The 27,669-nt window shown below is 35.7% G+C and overlaps 1 protein-coding gene across 5 annotated transcripts in view; it reads right to left on the bottom strand.

Moving 5' to 3' along the window:
- Positions 1-543: 543 nt before the first annotated feature.
- Positions 544-27,669, bottom strand: part of LOC134850980 (synaptic vesicular amine transporter-like) — a 40,929-nt gene continuing 13,803 nt past the window's right edge. For 3 of the 5 annotated variants that reach the window (XM_063866826.1, XM_063866821.1, XM_063866822.1), the window contains exons 3-14: positions 22,647-22,815; positions 22,008-22,346; positions 21,627-21,685; positions 18,039-18,215; positions 17,417-17,557; positions 16,931-17,080; positions 16,445-16,523; positions 15,575-15,626; positions 6,753-6,816; positions 5,722-5,773; positions 1,582-1,695; positions 544-1,111 (exon numbers count right to left, since the gene is read on the bottom strand). In XM_063866826.1, the coding sequence (XP_063722896.1) occupies positions 862-1,111; positions 1,582-1,695; positions 5,722-5,773; positions 6,753-6,816; positions 15,575-15,626; positions 16,445-16,523; positions 16,931-17,080; positions 17,417-17,557; positions 18,039-18,215; positions 21,627-21,685; positions 22,008-22,346; positions 22,647-22,815 (1,646 nt within the window). In that variant the 3' untranslated portion in view covers positions 544-861. Of the gene's footprint in view, positions 1,112-1,581; positions 1,696-5,721; positions 5,774-6,752; positions 6,817-6,873; positions 6,938-15,574; positions 15,627-15,788; positions 15,868-16,444; positions 16,524-16,930; positions 17,081-17,416; positions 17,558-18,038; positions 18,216-21,626; positions 21,686-22,007; positions 22,347-22,646; positions 22,816-27,669 lie in introns of all 5 variants that reach the window. The other 2 variants (XM_063866823.1, XM_063866824.1) reach the window with 2 other exon arrangements.

Genomic DNA, 27,669 nt, shown 5'->3' with positions numbered 1-27,669 from the left:
GAGATTTATAACTTAGGCTAGATTACTAAGCAATCAAGCAGCAATGCGCGCTTGCTTAGTAAAATCTCTGTGACCAATTCGGCTTTTTTATAATGCGACTTAAAATTATGAACAAAACGAGTTAATTCTATCCAATCAGATCAAAGCAAAATACTATCATTTCAAAATGTTGAAAAATTGATAATTCGGCGGAATAAGTAATCAGACCCAAATAGATCTGCTGACGCGCCTTTTCAAATAAATTTAAAAAGACTTTAGTATCGTTTGGGAGGATTCAAATCTTTTTCAGGCTGCTAAAATTGATTCTAATATTTGGGGATAGATCAACTTTATTTCAATTCACATGTTTAATCGATTTGGGTCAATAAAGTTTTTTGTCTCCTTGCGGGCAATTAAACTAGTTTAAAAAATGAACAACTTGAAAGGGAAACACTTTAAATTCCAACATGAATTCAAAAATACAATCGAAGAATACACAAATACAATTTTCAAGATACAATTTAGATTCATTGAATACAATTATAAATTACATTGATCATAATTCTTTTAGATTAACGGGATTACAGACTGTCTTCAAATAATTTTCAAAAGTTTTTGCTACAAATAAGAATAGAGATTGGCAAAGAGTTAATTTTTTTGCTACTGCTGCTTTTAGTAGTCATACTTTTGCCAAAATATTCAATATGATTCGATTCTCTCTTCTAATACAATGGTGTAATTGTAATTGTTATTTGTCAATGGAACAGATTTTGGTTTGATGGCTTATTTTTTTTGCTACATATACTATCTGTTTTACAAAGTTGTATGCTTTTGTTTACAATTTTTTTGGAACGTTTTAAACAATTTCTAGGCTATTCATAGTCAATAATCTTCGTTCAAATTCTGGTATCCGTCATTTCTCTGATAGCCCCCCGTTTTGCCCCATGAAGTATTGGCCATCGCTCCTCCGCCCCCGATGCCAGCGAGGGACCCCCCTTCGCCCTTGTCGGAGCAGAGGATGTCCCCATTCTTCAGAATGCTCTTCATTTCATCTGACCCGGTCGGAGGTTGTTTCAAGTAATACAACAGGGGTGCAAACAAGATGTTAATGACACCTATCGTACGCACCAACCTGAAAATACGAATCAACTTACAGGCTCACCAATAAAAGTTATGTTCATGGACGAAGGACTAAAATGCGATAAAAGATTTCAACCAATCAACGTCCTTTAAAGCTGTGATATTTACTTGGCTTTTTACTTGTACATTTTACTTCTACTATTTTGAAAAAATTTTATATTTTTGTTCCTTTTATTTTTATTTTATTATTTATTGCTTTATTACTTTTATGATTTTTTATAATTTGAATGAGGAAAAATATAAAAATCCGCGTATGTTATCAAAAATAAACCAAAAAAGGTACGTTAGTATATTTGTTTCAGACACCAATTCTAAAAGTGTAAATTTATAATTTTTTGTCATTACTTTGGTTTATCTCGGAGCCTAAGCATATTTAGGGGAGGAGATGGGGGGGGGGGGGGCGAGTGGAGTATAACAGAATGTGAGTTAGTCAGTTAGTGATTTTGTGTTAATAATAGTTACCAGGGGAACCCAATGCCCTCCACGATGTATCCACTGAGAGCGGGTCCCACAGCATAGCCCACGCAGAAGGCCACGTCAGCTATGGCATACACACTCCCATACACCGACACGTATCTGCAAATACATTTGTAAAGAACAAATGAACAAATACGTTTGTTCAGTTAAGACTTCATTTGTTTCGATATGACTAACAGTTATATCGACTACGAAAGAAAAAATACTATTGTTCGAATAAAAATTTATTTGTTTTCGATTAGACTGCAGTTTAGTAATATCGACTACGAATAGAGGAGGAGCTTTGTATTCAGGGGCTTTTTTACCATTACTTTTTCTGTCTACCCAAAATCTAGGCCTACAAATGAACGCAGATAGAGTTGAGTGGAACTAGAATGGGAAAACCGGTTTTACATTTTTGTTTGTTGTACTTTTGTCCAATTTACAGCAAGTAAAGAGAGCGAGTAGAGCAAAATCTGTCAATTAAGTTGATAACCACCGAGTATTCAGCTGAGAAAAGCAGGTTTCCGAGCATTTTTGTAGCGTTGGTACGGTACTGAATAAAAAAAAATTTAAACGAATCTGAAAAATGTTTTTTTGTTGTTTTATATTTTGTTACGAAAAGTGTAATTCTTTGAGACCACTTTCTAAGTTTTATGGAAGTTACTACTTCATCCCCTTGTGTGCACAAAAACTTGAAAAGAGTCGGAAAAAATGCAAAACAATGTCAAATTTTTTTCAAGAGTATTTGCAAGAGTAGCTAGTTCTGCTTTAACTCGCAATTTTTCTTTGATGTGGATCTCATGACAGCTTATTTTTTTTGCAACTGAAATCTTTCAAAAAAACCATCCAAGAAAGCAGCTTTCAAAAGCATATAAAAAAAGTTCAGAAAATTAGTTCATGCCACTTAAAACACCCGGTTGAAAAAAGCTAGTCATACAATTCTCGTACAATTTCTCATGCATTCCATACGTTTGAAAACTGCATAAAAGTTCACTGATTTGCATTTTTAATAAAAGAGAATTGGAATACAAGCAGTTTTCATTGAATTGAATGTTATGACTAGCAAAATCAGCTACCACAAATTACCATCGGAAAAAAATTGGGTGATTTATCAAATTAAATCCCTTGCAGTCGTGACTCAAAAGACATTACAAAACTTCAAGCAATTTTTCCCAGTGTCGAGATTTGAAAATTTTAGTTTTTCGTTTCAATTCGAGCGAAAAAAGCGAGCAAAGAGGCTTAGAATAGCTTCTTATTTTAATGGTTCAAAAGCCTACAATAGCTAAATTTAAAGGCAAAAACTAAGTTTTACTCAAATAACGTTAATTTTTTGAGTGTTCAGCGCTTTTTCGTAATTTATCTATAAGGTTAGTTTTTTTCGTTTTTCTAGTCATTTTCTACAAAAATTGCTTTTCAATTTGTTTATTTTTCTGTAATTGTCGAAGATGTCTAGTCTGTACTTTTTCGTTCAGCTCCTTTTCTGCCGAAAACAACAATAAGTTGAACAAAAAGCTGAGCTTGGCACCACTTGCGATTCAAAAATAAATGACTATGAATAAATTCAAAAGAAAAAAAATGCAAAAAGCCTAAAATACGCGGAAAAATTACCTGCACTAGTAAAAGCTTCACAAAAAGCTTTTTGAATGCTAAAAAGAATACGAAATTTCAAAAAATTCCTTTTTGCGCGAACTGTCAGCAAAAATAAGCAGACACAATAATCTAAATTGGCCGGAAACTTTTAATTTTCAAAGAATCAAGTCCGAACTGGAATCGAACACCTGGGCTTTGTCGTCTCAATCAAGGGTGTTTTTGCAACTTGGATGAAAGCTGAAAATTCAAAACAATCGGGCTTCGGGAATCCAGCCGACAGAATAGTCAGACGGACGATAGTCCGAAAAAACGCAAAAATAAAGTTTGCAGAAAACAGGTCCGAGTCGGATTTGAATCACAGGCCTTTGCCGTCTCAAGCAAGCAGGTGGGTTACCTCTACGCCACATGCACCGGATGGTTAACTGATATTGAAGTTATAATCAGAAACCATGCATTCGAAATAAACTATAAATTATAAAAAAAATAATAAAATGAAAAGTCGCTTAAGGTTTTTTCTCTTCAAATTGAAAATTTTAGGTGAATGAAAAAACATGTCATCGTGTTACTTTATTCAAGTTAAGTTTAATAATTAATTTAAAAAAATTGCTGGAAAAATATCACTCGGAAAATAAAACGATACAAATTGGGGCGAAATCAATCAAACCTACAAAAAACCTACAGCTGAAATTCTTTTCACCAGTAGATCCAATTATGGATTGACTCTAGGCACACCAACTTGAGACGTTAAACGTGCAGCGTGCTGAGAAAGGAGATCATGAAATTAGAGATCATCTTAAGAACAAAGTTCTTAAACGGGAATAAGTCTAGTACCCGATTGCAACATGCTCACTTATCAGAAGGGTACAGATTATGGTCGGAACATTCTCTGTTACTTGAAGATTAACGGGTTATTTTGTGGCAATTGAGTTTCGTGCTTTGAATTTTGTTCACGGTAATTCTGGATGATAAATACCCATATATTAGAACGATATTTAAAGTTTCAAAGGGAAACTAAATTATGAGATCATGTGATGTCATGAAGTGAAGTTTAGCTTTGAAGCACGGGTTTGAAAAATCACTCAATTTTTGACATTATGCTTTATTTTTTTTCCAATTGTAAAATGTCTACTCTTTTAGAACAAGCGAAGTTATTTTTCTACATTTTTTGAGAAACTGAACTACGTTATACACTGAAAATTATAGTTTGCCAGCATTCGGAGTACAGAAGAAAAACATTTGATTACAAGTTTATGATGGCAGTTTGAGCTTTTTTGTAAAGACAATTCGAATGGAAATGTATGACTAGTGTCTTTGGTGTTTGACAGAAAATCCGTAATTTAAAGTTGAACCCAAAATCAAGGCGTAGGCTTACAATACATTTTTGCAAAAACCTAGGTCAAAAATTAGAAATGTTTCATTCAAAAGTGTTAACCATTTTTTGCTCTGGTTGCTGAAGAAAAATGGACCACAGAGTTTGTTTCACAAAAAAATTAAAGGAGAGGTGAAATAGCGATGCTAGATGCCACTCCATCGAACAATTGGTGGTTTAAGGACCACCACGATGCGTGCTCATTGCCTCAGGGTGACACAGCTCAAAAAGATTACAAAAAGTTGCATGTAGCTCTTGGGTAAGGACAATTCGTGCAGGTTCTCTCAACAGCGACTATTTTTAATGAGAGAACCTGTACCTAGTGACTGTTGTAATTCAGATCTAAAACAATATTTTTCAGATCCAAATTTCAGGTCTGAAATGGGTTGTAAACTGTTAAAATAAAGCTTGGGTTTTTTAAAAATGGGTTATTTCAGATGTAAAATTTTGTTTTCTTGGTTAATTCAGACCTGAAGATATCTATTTTAGATCTAAATTTAGATCTGAAAATTGGTAATCATGGTTTTTTCTGATCTGAAAAAAAATCAAACATTCTGAGACAAATTGTCGCTGTTTTGCTATTTTAGGTTATTTTTTACTTTATAGCTTCTGCTTGCTAAAACTCTAATTTGAGATTACTGAAATGTGTTTCCTAAAACATGAGATAAGCGTCGGAAAAGCATAAGTAGCGCAAGAATTTTAAAAATCGTATGTCTTAAGCAAATTTTGAAATTTTTTTGAAATGGTTGAACAAATTTGGTTTTTAAAAAAATCTAATAATTCGGAAAGTTTTTCTTACCATTATTTAATCTAAATATACTTTTATTTGTAAAAACAGCATAAAAACAAATACTCAATTGTTTGCTGTAAATTCAAACAATATATTTAAACAAAGGGTTTCTCAGATCTGAATATTTATTTTTCAAAGTCATTCAAGGTCTGAAATTTTTGTATTCATGGCAAAGATCTACAACAAAAACAAAATTCAGATTTTAAAATCAGGAAATCCACTGGGCACGGGGAATAGCTCATAATGCACTTTCCATCGTTAGAAATTTTTTGATTTTTCTCAATTTTTTTCATGGACTCAAATTTGTCAAAAACTTCGATTAGCAATGTTCTGTTCAATCTTAACGATATCTTGTGACACAATTAGTTTGATGGAGAGGATTAAAGTCCCTCACCTGAGGTCGACGAGGTATCCCATCATCGGCATCATAGAAGCATCCACCATACCTGCAAACGAGTCATTCATCATTGAGAAAGTCCTTTTGTGGGAAAGTCACTATCACAGAGAGGATAAAACATCAACACTAATAACAACACAATTGTTAAACTTACATAAAAATTTAAAAATACATTTTTTAATGAAAACACCATTTTTGCCCCCCACCCGGGTTGAAGTTGCATTGCAATTCAGAAATGTATCATTGTTGCTGCATTGTTTTGCCATGCTTCAGTGATCTACCTGCAGAAATAAATGGATTTTTTCTGTTTTAAATATGTTCATGCTTTTACCCTTAATTATTTTAAAACATCGATGTGACATCTATTTTATTTAATGTATAGATTATTGTATGTGACATCAACTCGCAAGCTCTGCACAATTGATGGCAGTAAAATCAAAATTGGTCTGTTTAAAAGCCGAAAAGCGCATCCGAAAAATTCCGGTATATTTTTGCATCCGCGATTTTGTTAAGACTGCTAAAAAGCTTAAAAGAGTTTCAAGCAAAACTTCAAGAGCTGAAAAATAATGTTTCCAGCGGTAATTGATTTTTATGGCTATGATTCATCAATACAAAAAAAATAGCTTCTAAATATTACTGAAGACATTTGCAAGAAACACTTACAAAACATGAACCCGTAAAAATACCCTTCCCTTCACGGTAATATTCAAAAATACATATTTTCAAAAAAAAAATCTGCGAAAATGATTCAATGACAAAAATTCTCGGGCAATTTCCACATATTTCACCGTGAATTGGCCAAATGATTTACTTGGTTTTACTCAAGGAACCGCGGATAATAATTCAAAAACATCGAAACGGAACGACTAGATATGATGTATAAAAGGCACGATTCATCGTTTCATTCCCTCCCAACATTGTCAATTATTCAAGAGTAAAAAGTTCATTAAGCTCCATCTATAAACTATTCTATAGCAGAGAAAGGCAATTCAGAATCTTCAATTCTACAGCTATTTTTTCTATTTTACCGATAGCAAAGCCCAGTCCGAATCCGGGTATGACTAGCCCGTTCATGGAAGTGGCGAACGGGTACTGAAACACAGGTGTATACTGGTTAGTTACTTAGTTAGTAGTCTGGTTATGACGTACCGATGGCGAAGCCCAGTCCCATCATGGGAAGTGTGAGAATACCTTCGCCGTGCGGATAGGGCACCTAAAAATATTAATTAGAGAAACTAAACCGAAAATCGGTTTCGTAGCAAAAGCAGACATGCCATAAAGTAGACACAACCTAAGCCACTCAGAGTAGAGAAAGAAAATACATCGTACGTTTGTTTTCTTATCTCAATTCTGATTGGCTTACTTTTTGACCGCACTCCATGAAAATCTTTGAGAAATTGAAATCTGTGAGGAAACCCTTGGAAAACATAACCAAAATCTTCTTATATTTTTTGAGAATCAATCTTAGAACAATCATGGAAATACAAAAAGCACTCTTAAAACACCAAAACTCATTTAATTCAACCAAAAGTTTCTCCGCGCAAACAAAATTTGAGGAATATGCCACAAATTGTGTTCCAGGTTCTTTTTACATATGATACTTAATGCTCTTTTTATACGCTGTGAAACCTTCGGTGAACCTTGAACTTTGGGAGAAGCCTCAACTGCTGATGGAAAAAAGATACTCAATGACATGTTATTCTTTTTGCGGTACTTTTTTGCGTTTGTTTTTTCTATTGGCGTTTTTAAAGCTACACTCCTGAAATCAAATTGACTCTTAACTACAGAGTCTTGCCAAAAACTCTTATTTCAAGCTAAAGTTTCCTGATTTTGGGTTTATGCATCAGTTTGTTCTATTTCTCCTATTTTACCGGCAATCAATTTCAAAAGTTTATCCTCAAGTAAAAAACCATTTTTCACTGAACTTACAAATTGTTCATATTTTATACAGATAATTCACACTTAATCAGATAATTCACAAAAATCTATTTACGGTGGCCCATTCATTTACATCAATTGATTTAGAATGGATTCAAACAGACATTTACAGCAAAAAAAAACGATTTTGTTTCCTAAAAAGCCAATTTAAATCGATTTAGAAGCCATCAAAATCTCAAAATGATTGATAAATTTATTTTGGCTTTTGTTTCTTTTCCTCATCCAAAATCTTCATTAGAGCTACAGAGAGCTAGAGTTACTCAAGTAGAGTTTTTTTCACAAACTATTGAGTTTCAGATAAACCATTTTGATTTTTGCGGTGATGAAAAAAATAAATTTGTGAGAAAAAGTGTTAAAATTGTGTCAAATAGAGTTATAATTATCAACGTTTCAAGTTGGTAGTTTTGTTAAGCAAATGAACATAAAATCCAAAAACTCAAAATGGAACAAATTATTTTTATCAATTTATACATTTACATGTTAGTCATGTTTTTTGTTTTTTTTTCAGGCCAAACATCAACACCAAAATTCAATTTAAAAGCATATGTGAAAATTTTATTTTGATATATTTCTATTGCTTGATGGCCGAGAAAAACTGAATAATATTTGTCTTAAATCTGTAAAAAGGAAGTGTCGTATTGAGTAATTTAGTTCATTTCCAAAGCTGTCAATCAAATGTTCACTATTGGTGCTAGACTAATTGATTAGCAGGTGTTTGTCCTTGGATCTGTCTGTCACCCTTGGATATTGTTTCTAACCACTCTTGATGCTAACTTTGCAAGATTAAGTTACTGTATTATTATCTCGGAATTAACAATTGCTCGACGACAGTTTTACTTCCTCGACATGGCGCAGCCAGCAGGATTAGGTGGGGGAAAGAATCCACTGGGCATCACGGGATTTTGGCCAGCAAAATGCACGGAACCGCCAATGATGTGGGAATTCTGGATCAACAGATTCCAATGGGGAATGGTCGCCAAACACTCGCTAAATCCAATGAATTTTTACTTCGCCGCGAATCTCACAGCCGCACAAATTACTGACTTGCCCGCGGAAGTAGACGGGAAAAATCGGCGGGAATCGGAAATGGTGTTAATTTCGAACCTGTACTTGTGTTTGGGGGAGAAGGGGCAGGATGAACTGCACAAACGACGACCACACCTGGACCTTCAGACAATTCGGTACCCACGGATGATAGACGCGCTGGAAGCGGAATTCAAGAAAGAAAGGAACGAAACATATGAAACGTACCAACTCCTTTCTCGTAAGCAGTTTATAAATGAAAGTCTTGAGCAATTCCATTCCGTACTGAGCGGATTGGCAGCGCGGTGCAATTTTGGAGCACTAGAGGACCGAATATTAAGAGACGTATTCATCGTTAATATGAACAATCGGGATGCACAAAAAGAACTCTGCAGATCGACAAAAACACCTGAGGAGGTGTACCGGATAGCTCTCTCGTACGAAAGGGGTAGCAAGTATGCATCCTCATACGTTGCCACGGGACCAGCGGGGACCCCTGGATCATCATCGGGAGGAATCCAAATAAAATCGGAACCAGTTGGAATAATCCGGGGAGGTTACCGGAACAACCGTTCAAGGGGCCGGGGCTCTTACCAAGGCCGAGGATCATATCGAGGAAGAAATCCCCTAAATAACAACAAATGTTATAATTGCGATCAGCAAAACTTCACCAGGGAACATTTGGACAGATGCCCAGCAAAAGGGGTTACATGCAATTTTTGCCATAAAATAGGCCATTTCGAAAGAACCTGCAGGGGTAAACGTGGAAACCAACGAGGACAGGGAGCCGTAGGAATGATACGGGAGAATGTGGACGATCATCAACTAGAAAACTCTGCTGACGAAGAAACATCACAACACGCAAGTTCCATTGGATGGGTCACGAAGAATCCAGTGGTGCACTCGTGGGACTCCAGCAGTTCTGACGGGGACTATATGGTTATGGCCATAAAACGGAGAGGTGTGACAGAATTGAAAGTTGCTGGGGCACAATTGCCGATCAAAGTCAATGGAAAACCTACTCGCGTGTGGATCGATAGCGGATCCCCAATCTCAATCTTTACGATCGGGGAATTACGGAAAACATTGGGAACATCAGGAGTAAAACTGGACAATCTGATGGAGGAGGATAATGCTTTTCGGGATTATGGAAACAATCCCCTACAGATGATTGGAACAATGGCAGTAACAATCCAATCCAACGGTTGGAAGATCCAGGCAAGGATAAAAGTGATCGGGGGGAACCGACCATCAATAATTGGAAGGGATCTGATGCCCCAACTAGGACTCCAGTTGGTGCAGCAAACACCGGGGGACCAAATCATGTCCATTGGAGAGGGCAGTCAAGACGCACTGGAACTAGAGGAACCAGAGGGGGAGTTGGATTCGTGGCAAACGTACTTCAGTAAGCAGTTTTCAAATCTTTTTAGCAGGGTAGGGAAAATAAGAAACTACAAAGTAGCAGCTGAATTTTTTGAAAACCTCACCCCAGTACAGCAGAAAGGGCGTCGAGTCCCGATTTCGTTGCAAGAAAAAGTGGATGCGGAAATTGACAAATTATTGAAACAGGGTCATATCGAAAAATTATCTGAATGCTCGGACAAATATTTTGTGTCCCCAATAGTAATAACCGTAAAGAAGGATGGATCGGTAAAACTGGCACTAGAGTCGAGGGAACTAAATAAACAAGTGCATAAGAATAAATACCAGATGCCGAATATCGAGGAACTAATGGACACGGTTGGGCAAACGATTAGCGAAAAAAAACAGGGAGACGTATATTTCACAACAATGGATTTAACATACGCCTATGGCCAATTGCCATTAAATGCGGAGACGAGCGTCCAGTGCAATTTTTCGCTCATTGGAGGTCGTTCGACGGGTACATACCGGTTCAAAACCGGATTCTATGGCCTCACTACAATGCCCGCGGAATTCCAACGCGCAATGGATTGTATACTCGCCGAATACCCGCAAGCGCATGCGTTTATCGATGACATTTTGGTCGTAACCAAGGGAACAGCAATAGACCACATAGCAACGGTGGAGAAAATTTTAAAGAAACTGGATCGGGAAAATATGTCTTTAAAATTGACAAAATGCAAATTCGCCCAACGAGAATGCGAATGGCTAGGACATAAAATAACTCCGACTGGAATTACTCCATTGGTTAGAAAAACAGAACCAATAGAAGCACTAACGCCGCCACGGACTTTGTCGCAATTAAAATCGTTTATGGGGTCGATACATAGTTTGCATAAGTATCTGCCGGCGCTGGCCGAATCATCGGCACCGCTGCGGCCCCTATTAAGCAAAAATAACGAATACATTTGGACACCTGAATGTCAGAACGCGTTCGAAAATCTAAAAAAACAAGTTTCAAACATTGTTGAATTACGGCACTTTGATATCCACAAGGACATTCGCATAGTGTGCGATGCAAGCCATAATGGGCTCGGCGCGGTGTTGGAACAGTTGGGAACTGAAGGATGGCGCCCAATTTCGTTCGCGTCGCGATATCTTAACGAGGCGGAAAAGAAATACACAACAAACGAATTGGAAATGTTGGCAGTTGTGTGGGGGGCTGAATACTTTCGAAATTACATACTGGGCCGAAGTTTTTTGATCATTACCGATCATAAAGCCCTGATATCCCTTTTGAACGGTAATAACAAGAAAAATAAAAACGATGTTTAGTCGTTTAACCCGCTGGTTAGATCGACTAATTCCCTTTGATTTTCAAATGAGCATAAACCGGGGGCTAAAATTGGTTTGGCGGACTATTTATCACGGCATCCAAGTAAAGAAGCAACGCCAATTAGTACGTATGATAATATGTTCACGGTGGCAAAGATCAACCTAATTCGCACCGCGCTTGGCTTTAATACATCCAGGGGACCTAATACATCCAAGGGACAAAGTTGTACAAGCGAATAGAAAGGCCTTCTATAAATAGACTGGAAGTTTCGTCATATAACGATTCGGTAGAGGGCGGAAAAACATGTAAGCGGGAAATCAACCAATCAGATGCAACCACGTGGTTTAAACCGACGGCCAAGCGACATGCGCGCTGGATTAGTTGGGGCTATTATTCATTCAGAACACAGTTGGTTCAAAATTATCCAATTCCAATCTTCAAAATCAGAATATTCTTAAATCCAGCCCTCAGAATTTTAAACCGACTAACAACATGGACCAAAACATGCGCAAATGGCAGAAAATTTCTCAAACAGCATCCAAGCCTAAAGTAGTAGTAGCGACGAAATCGAAGAATTGCCCCCAAATGTATCACTAGAAGGCCATTACCAAAGAGACAAGATCGATACGCACAAATACAACTCTCTCGTTACCCTCGGAATTCAAAGGAGAAACAGTGCCACCAGTGGACCCAAACCTTGTATGTATGTCAATTATCCCGCGAAACTGTAAGATCGTTAATAAAACTACTGCATTACCTGACCTGTTTAACTTAAAATTCATAGAATCAAATTATGTATCGGACCCCCAACTGAGCGCTATTCGCGATCTCATTGTTACACAAGACCCGGAAATACATGAAAAAGTTACTCGAATGAGCCGCTATCACGCTCAATTCGTCAATGATTTCTCAGTGAAGGAAAATGTAGTTTGGATGGACGATAAATTAGCAATCCCAATTAACCTCCAGTCAGCAATCAATAACAGAATACACGCGTACCATCACGGGAAGTCAAATATGTTCGATGCCGCAAAGGACGTCTGGGATCCCTATATCTACCGCTCAATAGCCTCCATTGCCGAGGGGTGCCCTGAATGTACTGCAGCCGGTAAGAACTTAAAGACGCTAATAAGTAAAAATCAACTGGGATCTGTACCAGAACCAAAAGAACCGAATGAATCTGTCCAATTAGATTTTTGGGGCCCCATTAATTACTTAAATGAATCCTCTAAATATGTGCTCGTAGCGGTCGACCGGTTCTCTCGTTGGCCATCGGCAATGATCTGTGGAAATAATCGTTCGGACAAAATATTGAAATTCTTGAAGAGTTATATATCAAACCACGGGGTGCCACGGAAAATCCATATCGATCAGGGAACTAATTTCATGTCAAATGCGGTCAAAGCTTTTTGTAATGGGGAAGGCATTGAAATCATTAAATCACCTGTAAACGACCATCGGGCAACCGGGTGTGTCGAGCGTACTATTGGAAGTCTTAAGAATTCAATCCTTACTTTCGCTCACGAAAAAAATCCTGAACCCTTGGAGAAAATGGTCGAACGGGCCCTTGGTGCTCTCAGATTCTCAAAAAACTCAACACTTAGAATTTCGCCTTTTGAAGCTCATCATGGTAGAGAAGCAAACACCGTTTTACGGAATCTTACTAAAAAACCATCGCTGCAGAATCTGGATTGGTCACGGGTACTAAAAACGAAAAATGCTTGTTTAGATAACGACGATCCTAGTGTGCAAGATATGCCCCATCCAGCCGACACAAACTGGGGTGTACGATCAGATCTCGACTATGACATTAAAAACAGAACTCATGCACGACGCCTTACTGTGGATCAAGCTGGGAATCAGGACGACGAACCGTCAATACGAAAAAGCTCAAATCCCGCAGGACAACCGGGACCATCCGGATCATTGTTTCAGCGCACTGGAAACAAAAACTTAAAAAGGTATAGACCAGTTCATTCTAAAATTAGATCTGAGAGTGCACATACACTGACGTTAGATAATGGAGTTGTGCTTAGGAAATCGGGAGTGGCCACGAAACCCATACCGAAGAAAAAATCAAGAACCGCAGCCAAATCCGTACTACCGGTACCAGTGATCGAAGCGAACAAACGGGCTACTCAAACAACACTACCACCGCCAACCCCGCGCGACGTGAAGGAACGATGGACCAAGCGGACTGCGGAAAAGAATCGAAAGAGGACCGGGCGCCGATTCGAAGAAAATTACTCTGAATCGGAGGACAGTGAGGATCTACCGATTATCTCGGTAAAACGTACTCCACAACAAGTAACGACCACTCCGGAAGCACAAGTAGAACGCTCAGCAACAGCAATACCAGAGGCTGAAGCTGAAACCGACCAGGACACCATTCCGGCACTAGGCGGCGAGTTGGATGCTCCAAATCCAGGGGTGCAAGCAACGGAGAATCCAGGGGTGAAAGACCCAGAAAACCCGAAAACCACCGGCAAGAAAAAGGGAGCCTCATCCAGGAAAGCTCGGCTGGTCTCTTACAGTAGCCAGGGGGACAGCCAAGACGAGACATCATCCACAACGTCTAGAAGAAGTGGGCGGAAAAGAACGGCGGTCACCAAAATGGGGGGCGTAATGATCGACTTTATCAATCAGAACAAGGAAGGGAAAAATTGATCGTCGAATCCTTTAAACTTCAAACTTTGTTAAACTGTTCTAACCCAGGGAGAGGGTGAGTCATTACTGGCTTAAAACTCAATCGTTATCACTATCAGTGATCCTTTAGTTATTAACAAAAAGTCGTTATTATAAAGTCTGAGTTGTATACTGTAACATGGAGCTAGTAATTCTTTTCAACTATCTGCAATCAATCAACCATCTATTTTTCTAACCATCTATTTCAGTCATTAAAGTAAACCTGCGAAATTATTCTACTTAACTAAAGTTTTCATTATCGAAGGAGAAGTGTCGTATTGAGTAATTTAGTTCATTTCCAAAGCTGTCAATCAAATGTTCACTATTGGTGCTAGACTAATTGATTAGCAGGTGTTTGTCCTTGGATCTGTCTGTCACCCTTGGATATTGTTTCTAACCACTCTTGATGCTAACTTTGCAAGATTAAGTTACTGTATTATTATCTCGGAATTAACAATTGCTCGACGACAGTTTTACTTCCTCGACAGAAGATAAACAGTAAAAAACTTTTTAAATTATTCAAAATCATTTTTGTGACTACTAAAATTCGTATGAAATTGATGAAATCAAAAAGTTTTCAAATTATTTTAGAATCAATTAAAAATGATGTTTTAGCCAGGGGCTGATTTGGGGGGGGGGGGGGGGCGGACGCTTCTCTTCAGGGATTCGACCCCCAGCCGACCCAAATGGTCCCCCCCCCTTTGTACTATTTTGATATATCCATTTTTGGGAACGGACCCTAAAGTTTTTCTAAAGGCATCTTCGGCGCCAATTCATACTAATTTTGAGGGGGGAAGCGCGCGCCGAAAAACGCGCTTTTTCAATTGGCCGAAGCAGGGTCTTTTTAGTGTTTTGGGAGAGCTCAGAAAATCAATTTGATCGACCTAAAAAAATCGAAATTTTTTTGAAAATCCTAGATCCGTCCCTGGTTTCAGCTACATTTTGTATCAAATTAAATCAAATTTGTAAGCATTTTGTAGGCATTCAAGGTTTTGTAGGCATTTGCTACCTTATTTTTATAAAATTGATTGCAATCCATTTCTTGTCACCGTTAGCTTATAACAATTAAAAACTCATAAAATATTACGGGTAAGATTTGAAAACCGATGAACAAAAATTCATAGCATTATTCTTAAATTTTAATTTTTAGTCTGGTGATGATACATTCTTTTTATCATATTTTCCCTCTGGTGCCTTCTTGAAGATCCTTTTCTCAGTCTTATGATTTGAAATTAGATGGGACAAAAATGTATCACAAAAATTTTTCCTTTGGTGCTTATAAATAACTACAAGCTGTTGAATATGAATTGTTACTGATAATTTTAGTAGAATTATAAAAACGTATTCATGAAAAAAAAACGTCTTTCGTGCATTGACTTTATTTAATATAGAGATTTGTTAGACGAAATTAGTCCAACTTTTAAAAAATGATCAGACGTTAATCTCAAAAATACAAGTGACCTTGATAATGTTTCTGTTGAGCCAAAAAAAAATAGAGCAACTCACCAGAAACATGCAGATTCCAACCATGACCATTCCGACCAGAGACGATATCCACCTAAAAATCAATTAGTAAGTTAATAAGTTTTCAAGGTCAGCTTTCAATTAAACAGACTCGCTGTATCATCATGCAGTATAAATAACATCCAAAATGAAGCAGACAAAAAAAACTGAACAGAATGGAAAAAAGAAACTGAGAAAATGTTGAGACTATATCTACCTGCCGAATTTAGTGCCCGCATATCCCCACACATAAGTGGCTACCAAGTAAGAACAGGATGGCGCTAGCCATACAGCCCCTGAAGCACACACAACAGACACAATCGAATAGGAAAAATTAAACTTTTGCAAAAAGGTGTTGAATTGTATACAAAGAAGCAAAATTCGTATAAGCTTAATTGTTGAAGTAATAATATTTATGGAAAATTTCGGGTTTTTTTTAAAGTACCATAGAGGATACTACTAACAAGATGATAGTGGCGTGCACAGGAATGTTTTTTTTTTCAGTGGTCTGGGTATTTTTCTATGAGGTCGTAGATTTTTGATTTTGGAGATTTTCGAATTTTTCTAAATGAGGTGCGGATTTTTTTTTTGTTTTATTGTTTTTTTTTGGATTGATCAACCAACAATTGCTATAGTAAAATAGTACCAAAGAAGAGTATTTCGAGACTCTTTCTAAGGTCACGCAACAAATACAATATGTTAGATGACCTTGGTATTTAAAGGAGAATTAAGGAAGAGCTCAAACAATATAAACAGTCGGAGAGAAAAACTTTCATCTAGCCTATGAGAAAATGATGAGAAGTGAAGAAAAAACTTTCTGCTAAGAGAGATGATTCTGACTAATGAACAGTGGATATAAGATTGAAGAGCTACCTTCCAAATTTGGCGTTCCAGTATGACACTACGTTTGTACTGATTAAGTACGAAACACTTGCCGGAAGAAACGCAGCACCTGGGAAACGGTACCAAATCGTTGGTTTTTATTCCAAATTCGATAAGAAGTTTGGCCGAATTTAGAAGTTACGGAAAAATTTAGCAGTTACGAAAAGCTTTTGACAGTTACCGCAATTTAGAATTATCAGACCGCGAAATTCTGTTCTTTCATAAAATTATAATTCTTGTTATAATAATTTATTTACTTTAAAAAATCTCTCTCTAACCAACACACCGCTTTTCAATTCATCACAGCAGAACCCCCCCCCCCCCCCCCACCCCCTCCAACTCGCCAATTCACTGCAGCAGAATGAATTCAATGTATTTATCTGACAAAAATTTGCTCCAAAGTTTTTGTTTCTATGTTAATGAAAATAACTCCAAAGATACTTAGCGTGAAAGCGATTCCAAAACGAAAGTTCTCACCTAGTTGCCATTTTTCAGAACTCATATTTTCCATCATCCATATCGGAAGAGTCGGCTCCAAAAGAGCAATTGCCATGTTTGCAAAAGTGATTGACCCAGCAGCCACCAGAATGTAGGGGTCACTCAGCAGTGTCTTCAGGGGGGTTCCTTCAGGTCATAAGATAGGTTACAATTGTTTTTTTTACTATTAAAGGAAAGATTTTAGAGAAATACTTGTGAAATGTTTCTGAAATGTTATTTTTATTAAATATATAATAATACTAAATGAAATTTTATTATATTTTAGTAGTGTAGATTTTAAACTTCTAAAATTAGAGTAAAGTTTAAAGCAACCTAAGTCAAAAACTACATCATGTTTTTTATTGAAAGTTCGGCTGCCTCATTGACTTTTATAAAAGTATCGAATTGATCACAGAAAGGTAAATTTATTAAACACTTTGACGGGGTGGGGAGGGATAGTTAATATTATGTAATCTATCGTCCCTTTGGGTTGGGCCTCGTTCTGCATGCCTGGACGCAGGACTATCAACTGGAGGGTTCCGTCCAGAAGTGCGACTGCTGCCAGGACTAGAAAGGGGGCTGGCTTCCCTACAAACTGGTACATGAAACCGCCGAAAGGAGGTCCGACTGAAAAGAGACAAAAGTAGTTTTGTTTTCATAACGGTTATAAAGTTCAAATAAAAAGTTCCTAAGAAAGAGGTTTTGATTTTCAAAAACTTGCGTGAGCGGAAATTTTTTTTTCAAAGTAGAGTTTTTATAGTGTTCTGGGAGCGCTCGGAAAAATCACTTTGGTCGACCTAAAAAAGTGTTGATAAAATTTTGGACAATTTTTTGAAACCAGACCCCCCACCTCCCCCCGCGAGAAAATCCTAAATCCGCCTCTGCAACTAAGGATTGAAAAATACAATGTTTTTCTGTTTATTTCTGAGGATTTATAAAATTAACGCGCTTTTCAGGATTGCAAGGAAAATGCAAAATCTAAGTCAATAGTTGCAAACTGAAAAAACATTGCAAATTTTGGCGCAAAAAATAGTTGAAAAAAAACAGGTTTAATTTGCGAATTATATCTCTTTGGCCCGAGGTGAAAAAATTCGTCAAAATGACTCACTGAGTACTCCCATGGCGATGCCGCCCAATGCCATGCCCATTGCATTACCCCTCTCTTCGTCGTCTGGGAAGTGTTGGGCGAGCATGCCCATCCCTGCCACCGAAGAACAGGAGGAGCCGATTCCCTGTAGACTTCTCGCCACCATCAGGATAGTGTAGGTCTCACCGAACGCAAACACTACAGAGCAAAAACTATAGGATAAGGAAACAAAAGAACCTAGTAACATCAACACAATTATCATTCCAACAAAATCGAATTGATAGAAAATATATATCAATTTTTCTATTTTTTGTGATAATAAAAATGGAATTTAGTTTTCCTTCAAAAATTTTATGTTTTTTTTCTATGTTTGAAGACAAATCGACTGACTATATGACATACCTTTACACTATATTAATCAAATGAGCAAGATATTTTTTAATTAAAAATTTCATTGTTGGAATGAATCTAACTTGCTAAAGAACGGGTCTGGATAGCAAAAACTTTCAATTAGTTTTTCTCATCATTAAGAGTTTTTTTCTTGAAAGTTCTTTGTGCAGGCCAAATCATGTCTCAAATGCTTTTATTATGATAACCTCGCTTTGAATTTTGAAGTGGCCAAAATGGATCATAAAAAATTCATCCTTCGTCACAAAAGCTTTCGTCACAATAGCTTTTCACATTATTTTTCGCCACGCATAAATATTTTTGCGTTACGCTTTTTAGATTCTGGATAACATCTATAAAGCGCGCATTAATTAGTCCAGAGCATGGCCAAATTGGTAATTTTCAAACTCCCAAAACGTTTCAAAAAATAATAGGATAAAAAATACCATTTTAAATTTGATTTTAGGAAGTCAATATTTTGACTGGGGCATAAAAAGTTGGGGCAATAAAAAATATACCAAGCATAAATATTCCGTTTTCTTAAAAAATCGGAACAAATAGGCATTTGAATTGGTTAATTTTTGTAAACAAAGACTTGTTGAAAGTTAAAGTGCTCAAAATGGTGGCATACTTTGCGTATAGGAACGTGTAACTTAAGACTTAAGTCCAGTAGCTAATTTACGACTAAAAATTTGAAAGCTTGCCTCAATTGAGTTCAGAAATATGGAAATCACACTTGATAAAAAATTTCTGCTTCGGTTTTCTACCAAATTTGGCCATAAAAACAACAAAACCGAGCGTAAATGGTTCGTTATTTTTAGTAAGCCTAAATTTTTAACACAGAGACAACGCAGAGTTTTGCACCTTTTGCGATACAACACAGTCATTAAAAACCATTTGTCAAAAAAAAGGAAAATTTTCACATGTTTTCAATCTAGCGTCCAGAAATTGTTATACTGATTCAGGACGATAAACTTAATTTCAGAAATTGGATTTTGTCCAAAATCTTAGTTGTTCTCTGCTAAAATGAGTGAGAAGTGTGAAAACCTTTGAGATCTTTTTTCCCATAGACATAATTTTTCCCTTACAGAAAATTAAGGAGTGGCCGCTTAAGCAGGAAAATTGAAAAAAAAAAATGCTTCAAATGAAAGGTCGTGTTCAAAAGCTTGATTTTTTTCTCCCAAAAGTAGGTTGTGGCCGGTAAAATAGGGAAGAATCCCAAAATCGGGTTTCTCGATTGAACACTTTTTCTGAAAATTGACGCGGAATTTTCGCATAAATAAAAAAAATCCAAGAAACAATTAACTTTTAAAACTTCACTTTTTTGAAAACTTTAATTTTGTTTAAGACATCTGGGTGAATTATAATTGTAGGCTACCAATAACCTGTCGCATCGATTAACCTATGGTATCAGATTTTGCAAGATATATATTATAAAAAGTCCAAAAAACGGTCAACAAATCAGATAGTTGACATTTCCGAGAATCATAGCTTTTCGATTGAAAAATTTCGGCGTATCTCTTTATACAGATGAAACTAACGCAACCTGTATTTTCTTTTGAAGCCAAAAACCCAGGCTTGGCAGTAGTTATCGAAAAAAGCCAAATGTTTCAAGGAACGGTCAAATAATTTTGACTTTTTCGAGGGCCATAATTTTTGTGTCGAACAAATTTGGGCAAAGTCTCGTACGCAAGAGCGCTTCTCACATCCCATTCTTTTGATTGAAACCTAAAGCTCAGATAGGGGAGGTTGTATTTTTTGGTAAAATTCATAAAAGTTAGAAAAAAAACGCTCAAAATTAAAAAAAAATGACTTTCGCGAGGACGATAACCTTGTGTGTAAAAAAATTCGTGAGTGGCCGCTAATGCAGAGGACTATAACATTGCCCATTATGTCCATTAAATCCTCAACTTCAAGTTTGGGAGTTAAGTTTTCTGAAAGTCAAAACGATTTTGAAAAAAAACGGCGTAAAAATTGTAATAAAGAAACCCAATGCCATATTGTTTCATATTACCTGTTTTTATCAAACAGGAAGTCCTAGGAAAATATGTCATCCCAGATATTTGAAAATCAAATCAGCAACCGAAAAAAAACGGTTACTAAGCGGTAACAATACCGATAATCTTTGAGCAGACACCAGTTGAGCCGAAAAAGGAACTGATTTTGTAAAAAACATTGAAAAATTTCAAACCCCCCGTGAAACTAGTCAATAGTAACTGGAACCCACCCAGTAGTTGAACTTAAGCAAGTACCACTTAAATTCAAAGTTCAAAATTTAACCCAGTAGTTAAATTTGAATAAGTGATTCAACTGCTATTGTTTAACTAGTTGTTAATTCGAAAAAAGTCTATATTACAATTTAATGACGCTAATCGCAAAAGCGTAAAACACTTAGTTGTCAATCAAACAGTTAAAAATTAATACAACATATACTAAAACAAGAAACACGTCCGCGTCATTTAATATTGATCTAAGCTGCTATTAGATCACTCAAGTTATTTAATCATATACATTCGATGAAAACAACATGAACTCAATTTTTTGTGTCAAAACATGAGTCATACATGATTCAAGGATTCACTCTTGACAGACTCAAAACAAGAAGAGCTGGTTGCTGTGCAAGTAGCACAGAGACAGACATTTCGACTACAAAGATTTAAAAAAAAAATTTAAATTTTTTTTTTACAAGCATGCTGCTCGCTCGCTTAATTGCTTGAAATTAGACCAATACTGGTTTTCCAACCAATTTTTGTCGACATTGAAAACACTACTTGTTATTTTTTTGACCTCGTTCGAACCACAACTAAAAAGACTTTCAAATGATATATAATTCGGCCCAGCAAAATTATATAGCGTTCGGGATATTAAGCTATAAAACAGCTTAATATCAAAACAACTTAAAAATATTAGAATTATTCGGAAATTTCGGGAAAAGGGATTTCCAGTTCCGAGTCTTTACGAATAGAGACAAACATGGCTAAAATAATAAATGTATGAAATATTTCTGTATGAATAACATGGGGGTATGATTACCCTCTCGATAATCAAACACATGTACCAAAGGTCTTGAAATGCAAATACTTGATGATCTCTTGCGAAACTGATTACAAGAAAAAAACTCGATTCTTGCTATTTCCTCGCAAGATTCTTGTAAAATTTGAATGGATCTTGTACGAGTTTGCTTTCTAATTGAAAGCTAATTGGAATTTTTTCTCTACTCACTGACAGTGGAGAGTATGAGGATGACGAAACCTCCGAACATGGGAATACTGAAGCCAATGCTGAAACAAACAAACAGAGTTGTGAGGATTCAAGTATTTTCAGTTACCGTCAAATCCCTTGAAGATGAGAAGCCGTGGTCTTTACTAATGATTTATTTAAGGTTTGTTGATAAGAATCAAATTGTGATTACTTTTCACTGCAAAACAAAATAAAATAAAACTCTGAGTTTTCAAGAAAGTTGTTCTGAATAAATCAAATTGTTATACCAAATAGCAAAAAAAAAACGATTTTAATTTGAAATCTTTAAATTTGATTCATTGACAAACCTCTGTATATTCTAAACTGTAGAACTACTTTAACGAAAAAAAATTCATAACTCACTAGTTAGTAAGCACCCCTATGAATGGGTTAGCAATCAGCTGGACCACCGCTTTGGAAGCAAACATGATCCCCACTTTCACATTTTCCTTATTCAACTGTCTGGCGTACAAAATCGAAGCAGACAGCCCTTTCTCAGATGAAGATTTCTGGGTTGAAGAGCTTGATGAAAAAGAGGCTCTTTTAGATCTTTTTAAGTGCGACAAAAACGTTGTGTTTTTTGAAGTCGTGCTTTCTTTGTCGTCTTCGTCGCTGTTTCTTCTCGACATTAATCGCTGGCTAAAGCGACTGCGTGGCTCGTTGTCAGCATTTTGTACTAATGTCATTTCAGAATTGAGAAATCTATAAAAAAGAACAAGATATAAGTTAACGTTGTTACACGTTGGAGATATATTCATGACCTTGACCTATTTAAAACATTTTTACGATCTTGACCTAATTTACCCAAAATTGTCGATGCACGGTTATTGAGTACTTAAATCGTTTCTTTCTTTTTAGGTTGGCCTTATTTTTTGAAGAGCTCGCCCAAATTGCAGAATTTTTTGTAAAGCTCAAATTTCTGAGCCGCTAGTTTTGTGAACTGTTTAAGTGAAAAAAATTCATTTACAAAATTCCAAAAATTTGGTAGTGTTAAAAGCTAACATTTCGGAAGGGTATTCGGGGAAAGTATCGTTGCTCAACTCGGCTAGTAGTCCTGCCCCGTCTGCGTGATTCTTGCTACCCCCTTGTGGCTCATACTCGGGGGAGGGAGGGGGGACGGGCATTCCATTTGGATGTTCCAGTTTGTACAGGTAGTCTGGGATGATGGGTACTGAAATAATTTTACAATTGATTTTAAAAAAGTTTAATTCTACTTCTATTTATATTGTTACTTAGTAGACTAATTTATATAGCATTGTTTCGAAAATCTATTGAAAATCTGAAATCGAAATTTCATATTTTAGCTGAAAACTATCTTCTAGAAATTTATTCGCGATAGCTCAAGAATTTTTAATGTGAAACCTTTTTGTCGAGTTTCAAAAACAATTCTCGAATATTTTGGTGTTTCGCTCTTGATTCAGTAGGTTTGAATAATCATCATGCTCGAAATAGATCGAAATACAGTTTTGTTTCAACAAAAAGAAGTTTCAAGTCCTATCTCGGATTCAAATCGCAGCTCAAATCAGTACTGCTGCACTGCTGCAAAATTATTACAGGGATGCTTAGACATTCAGAGCTGTGACATAAGTGAAACATAGACAAATCTGCTACATCTATGTTCACAGATTTAAAAGGAAGCTAATTTTCCAGTACTGAATCAGAGATAAAAAAGGTTTTGTCATCAGTTCTTCAGCGTAAAATCAGAAAAATACCTAAGAGATATTTCGTTTTTTGCTATAAGTATACCCTGTGATGTAAGTATACTCGCGCATTGACTAAACTGCGGTTGCTTGCTATTGACTATAATCGATTTTTAAACAGATTTTTAACTATTGTTTGTTATTAAACTGGATGTCATATTGGGTAAAATAGGATGTTATATAAAGATTTCATACAGTCCAGAATTAAAAACAATATTTATTGTACATAAATGGTTTTTGTTTTGTCTAAAAGAGAAAATTGAACTCAATCATGAAAACCATTGATGTAAATCAAGTTTTAAGCTCAAAACCATTGCTGAAAACTATGAAAATCAATTAAATTTATCAAACTTATGGAAAAAAATGCAAAAAAAAATCCTGGATTTCAACAATGTAGTCCAAATTAAGCACCAAAATTGCTATAATAATTTAAAAACATTCAAGGTAAATTAAAATTAAAATTAAATTTGTGGTTAAAATTATGTTATAAGTAGGGCAACTATAACTGCTATTATTGCTATTCGGTCAATTTGTCAATTTCACCACAAACTGCTATAAATGCTACTTCTGCTATGTAAAAGGTCATTTTTTGGTCTGTCTCAGGAATTTTTTGCCTAATACCTACATTTTTGAGACATGAAAGTTCACACGTGAAGCTTTTCAGATATTTCTGAGAAATACGTGTGCGGGTAAGCAACGTATTTGACCATTGCTGTGACACGGATGTGCAGAGAGTAGTTCTTGGGTTTCAAGACGATCGGCTCCTGGTTGCAAGCGCGAAGTCGGCGGTTTCTGATGAGCGAGTTGAAAACTACTTTATGTGTTATGCGAATTTAAACTTTTGTTGAACTCGATATTTCTACATGAATGTTTTTTGGTCATCTTTTGAAGGTTTAAAGTCAATTTAGGGCCATTTTAAGGTCAATTCAATAGCGCTAAAAGTGACGTTTTAAAGTCAATTTTGTTGTTGCCCTAGTTATAATGAGTCATGCATATAGCAGTTCATATAATGGGGTGGTTGCCCGAGTCATGCATATAGCCAGTGGAAATCAAAATGAGCCCTTAAACGAAACTCTCAAAAATCATCAGCAGAAATCAGTATTAATACAAAAAAGTTAAAAGACAGTTTAGTGTAAAAATTAAAAAAAAAACACTATGACTGGAATCTTCAAATTAATCAACTGTCTAATCTCTGCCAAAATCACAAAATGTAAAATTTAACATTCAGACTTCTTGAGTCACTTGAAACTCAGACGGAAAAGAAATTTTCTATAGCCTTAATAGGTTTGAAATATTTTATAGATCTTATTGTTCCGATTTCGATACGAAAGTGACGGAATATTTGTGCTCGGGGTGGGTTTTTTTTTCTTCAGAAAAATTTCGACTTTTTAACTTTTTAACTAGCCATTTTTGACGGAATTTTTTTTCATCATTCGAAAGGTATTGTTGTCCTGAGCTCAAATTTGAAAAGATATTTTACCTGTGATCATTTTTGTTTAAGTTACGGGGGTTTAAAGATTGCCATTTTGGCCAATTTGGGACAATTAACGCGCGATATATTTCGCGCTATTAACGCGTAAGCGGAGAGTTAATCCGCCTTAGAAATCGTCCCAAATTGGTTAAAAGAAGTTTATGTGCCATAATTGGTTTGTTACAAGGAGCGAAATCTATCTTTTTGTACTTTATATGGCGTGTGGGGGGATGATTTTCATAAAAAATTTCAAATCTTAGAAATTTTTTTATTTTGTTTTATTTCATTGAATTTTTTAATGTTATTACTGCTCCATAAACCTCAAAAGGCAGTCGGAACATTCAGGGTTTCGCCCTGATACGAGCAGTCTTGTTCAATTTTATAGATACATTGACTTTTTAAGGAGAAAATTTTGTGTTTATAGTAAGCATGTAAATTTTATGTGTATAGTAGATTTAGAGCAGGTTTAATTCCGCCCCATTTGAAAAAATTAAAGTAAAACACGGTAATACTTTCGATCAGATTTTGGAATCTAATAAAATTGAAACTTTAGAAAAAGTTCATTTGAAATTCATTCAAAGAATTGACTCTAATTTTCATAATATAAGTATTTCAATATTCTTCGGTGAATCTAATTATTCTGCGTGTCAACTCTGCGTGTCAAATTTTTTACCGTGCAAAAAAGTTGCAGCTGAGTACTTGTAGCTGTTTAAGTAGTTGAAAAAGTGTTGCCTTTTTTTAAATGCACTTGATGTAAGTAGAAAATATATGTAAACATAAAAAAGGGAAAAATCAAGAAAAAATCTTAGTTTTCAATGAATTTTTTCTTATTTTTCAAATATAGTTTTGAACAAACATATTGCCACTGGGTGCAGGATGAGATTTCATATTAAAACTATCAGATGAATCACTAGTCAATCAAAGTCCAGAACAAAAATTTAGTCTTCTTTACTGCTTTAATTTTTTTGTTCCAACCAATGAAAATGAAGAGAAAAAACGTTTTCGTCGTGCTTAAGTTTTGTTCCACGCAGCATTAGGTAGCATAAAAGGTAATTGGATTATGACGGGTGATAAATCACATTAGATATCTTTCAAGCGTGATTTGAACAGCATTTAAACATTTTAAACAAATTGTCCCAGTGTTGAGAAAATCAGGTGTAAAATATTCTTTTTAGTCTAATTTCGAGCAAATAAAGCGAGTAAGTTTGCTTACAATTTGTTTATTATAATTAATTCAAGCCGTTAAAATTCAGTTTGAAATTATGTTTGAAATCTATTTTTTTAGAGTTTTTTTCTAGTCATTTTTCGACAGAAATATTGTCATTTTGTCTATTTTATTCTGATTGTCGATATGCTTAAATTCTAGTTTTTGTTCCGACTTTCGATACGAAAGTAACGGAATATTTGTGCTCGGGGTGGGTTTTTTTCTTCGGACAAATTTCGACTTTTTAACTAGCCATTTTTGACGGATTTTTTTAATATCATTCGAAAGGTATTGTTGTCCTGAGCTCAAATTTGAAAAGATATTTCACCTGTGATCATTTTTTGTAAAGCTATGAGGGTTTAAAGATTGCCATTTTCGCGTAAGCGGAGAGTTAATCCGTCTTAGAAATCGTTCCAAGTTGGTTAAAAGAAGCTTATTTGCCATAATTGGTTTGTTACAAGGAGCGAAATCTATCCTTTTGTACTTTATATGGCGTGTGGGGGGATGATTTTCATTTAAAAAATTTCAAAGTTTTTGAAAAAAAAATTTTAATTTTAATTTATTACTTTAAATTTTTTAATGATATTACTGCTCCAAAAACCTTAATGGGCAGTCGGAACATTCAAGGCTTCGAGCAGTCCCTGATACGAGCAGTCTTGTTTGTTTAAGACACTAATTTGAAAAAGGTTTTTGTATTTTTGGCTAATCTATGGTCGGAATAATCTAGGATACTTGCACAGAAATGGGCTATCTTGGCTATATTTTGATTCTTCTTATTGTCATACCGTTAAAAAAGGGTCGTAAAAGCAAATTAATGAAACCATTTTTTCAGGAAAATTTGTATGGAAAAAATAACTACTGTCCGAACCAGATGAGTTGGGACGGAAGGTCTAACTCATAGAGTAATTTCAGATAAGGTACACCGTCTGCTCGTCACGTTATCTTATTTTCGGCCGGATAGATTCGTGCAACTTCTTAGTCTAATACCGATCTTAATCTTACTCTTATATTTCAGAGTATACTGGTTTTTTACAAGTTGGTCTCTTGGAAGAAGCAACTAAGTCGTAAGTTAAATTCAGAATGCTCTGGTGCTGAAATTACAAGTAATTTCAGCACTTACAAATAAATGGGTTGTTAGTTTGATGGATCATGATTGGTTAGTATTAAATATTTTATAGTGATAAAATATTCAATAATAAAATATAGTTTAGATCTGGTTCCACATGCCTAAAACCCCTTGATATTGTGGAAATTGGGCTTGCATGAAAAAAAAAATCAAAATCAAAGTTCCATCACGCTGACAGTGCCCGGAATAGCATAAAAATTTAAATGAAACACCTGATAATGAAAATTATGTTCCAAACCAAGAAAAACTTTGAATTTTTTTTTCTTCTGAGCCAATTCTTTTCCGAGCTGATGATGGTTTAAATTAAATTTAAATACTCGAATTAACTTAATTGCTCCGAAATTGACAAGTTAAATGAATTCTTTTTATACTAAAAACTATGCTTCCCTGAGCTCAAAAAAATATTCAGCTTCATTCAACCAACATTGAACATATTTGATGATAAAATTTATTTGACACTTTATCTGCATGATTAGATAATTATTCAAGCTTGGCATTTTTGCGGCAAGATAACAATTTTATGA

Source organism: Symsagittifera roscoffensis, chromosome 7 (assembly GCF_963678635.1).
Source record: "Symsagittifera roscoffensis chromosome 7, txSymRosc1.1, whole genome shotgun sequence".
NCBI classification, from domain to species: domain Eukaryota; kingdom Metazoa; phylum Xenacoelomorpha; order Acoela; family Convolutidae; genus Symsagittifera; species Symsagittifera roscoffensis.
This window is presented reverse-complemented; position numbering and strand designations above follow the sequence as displayed.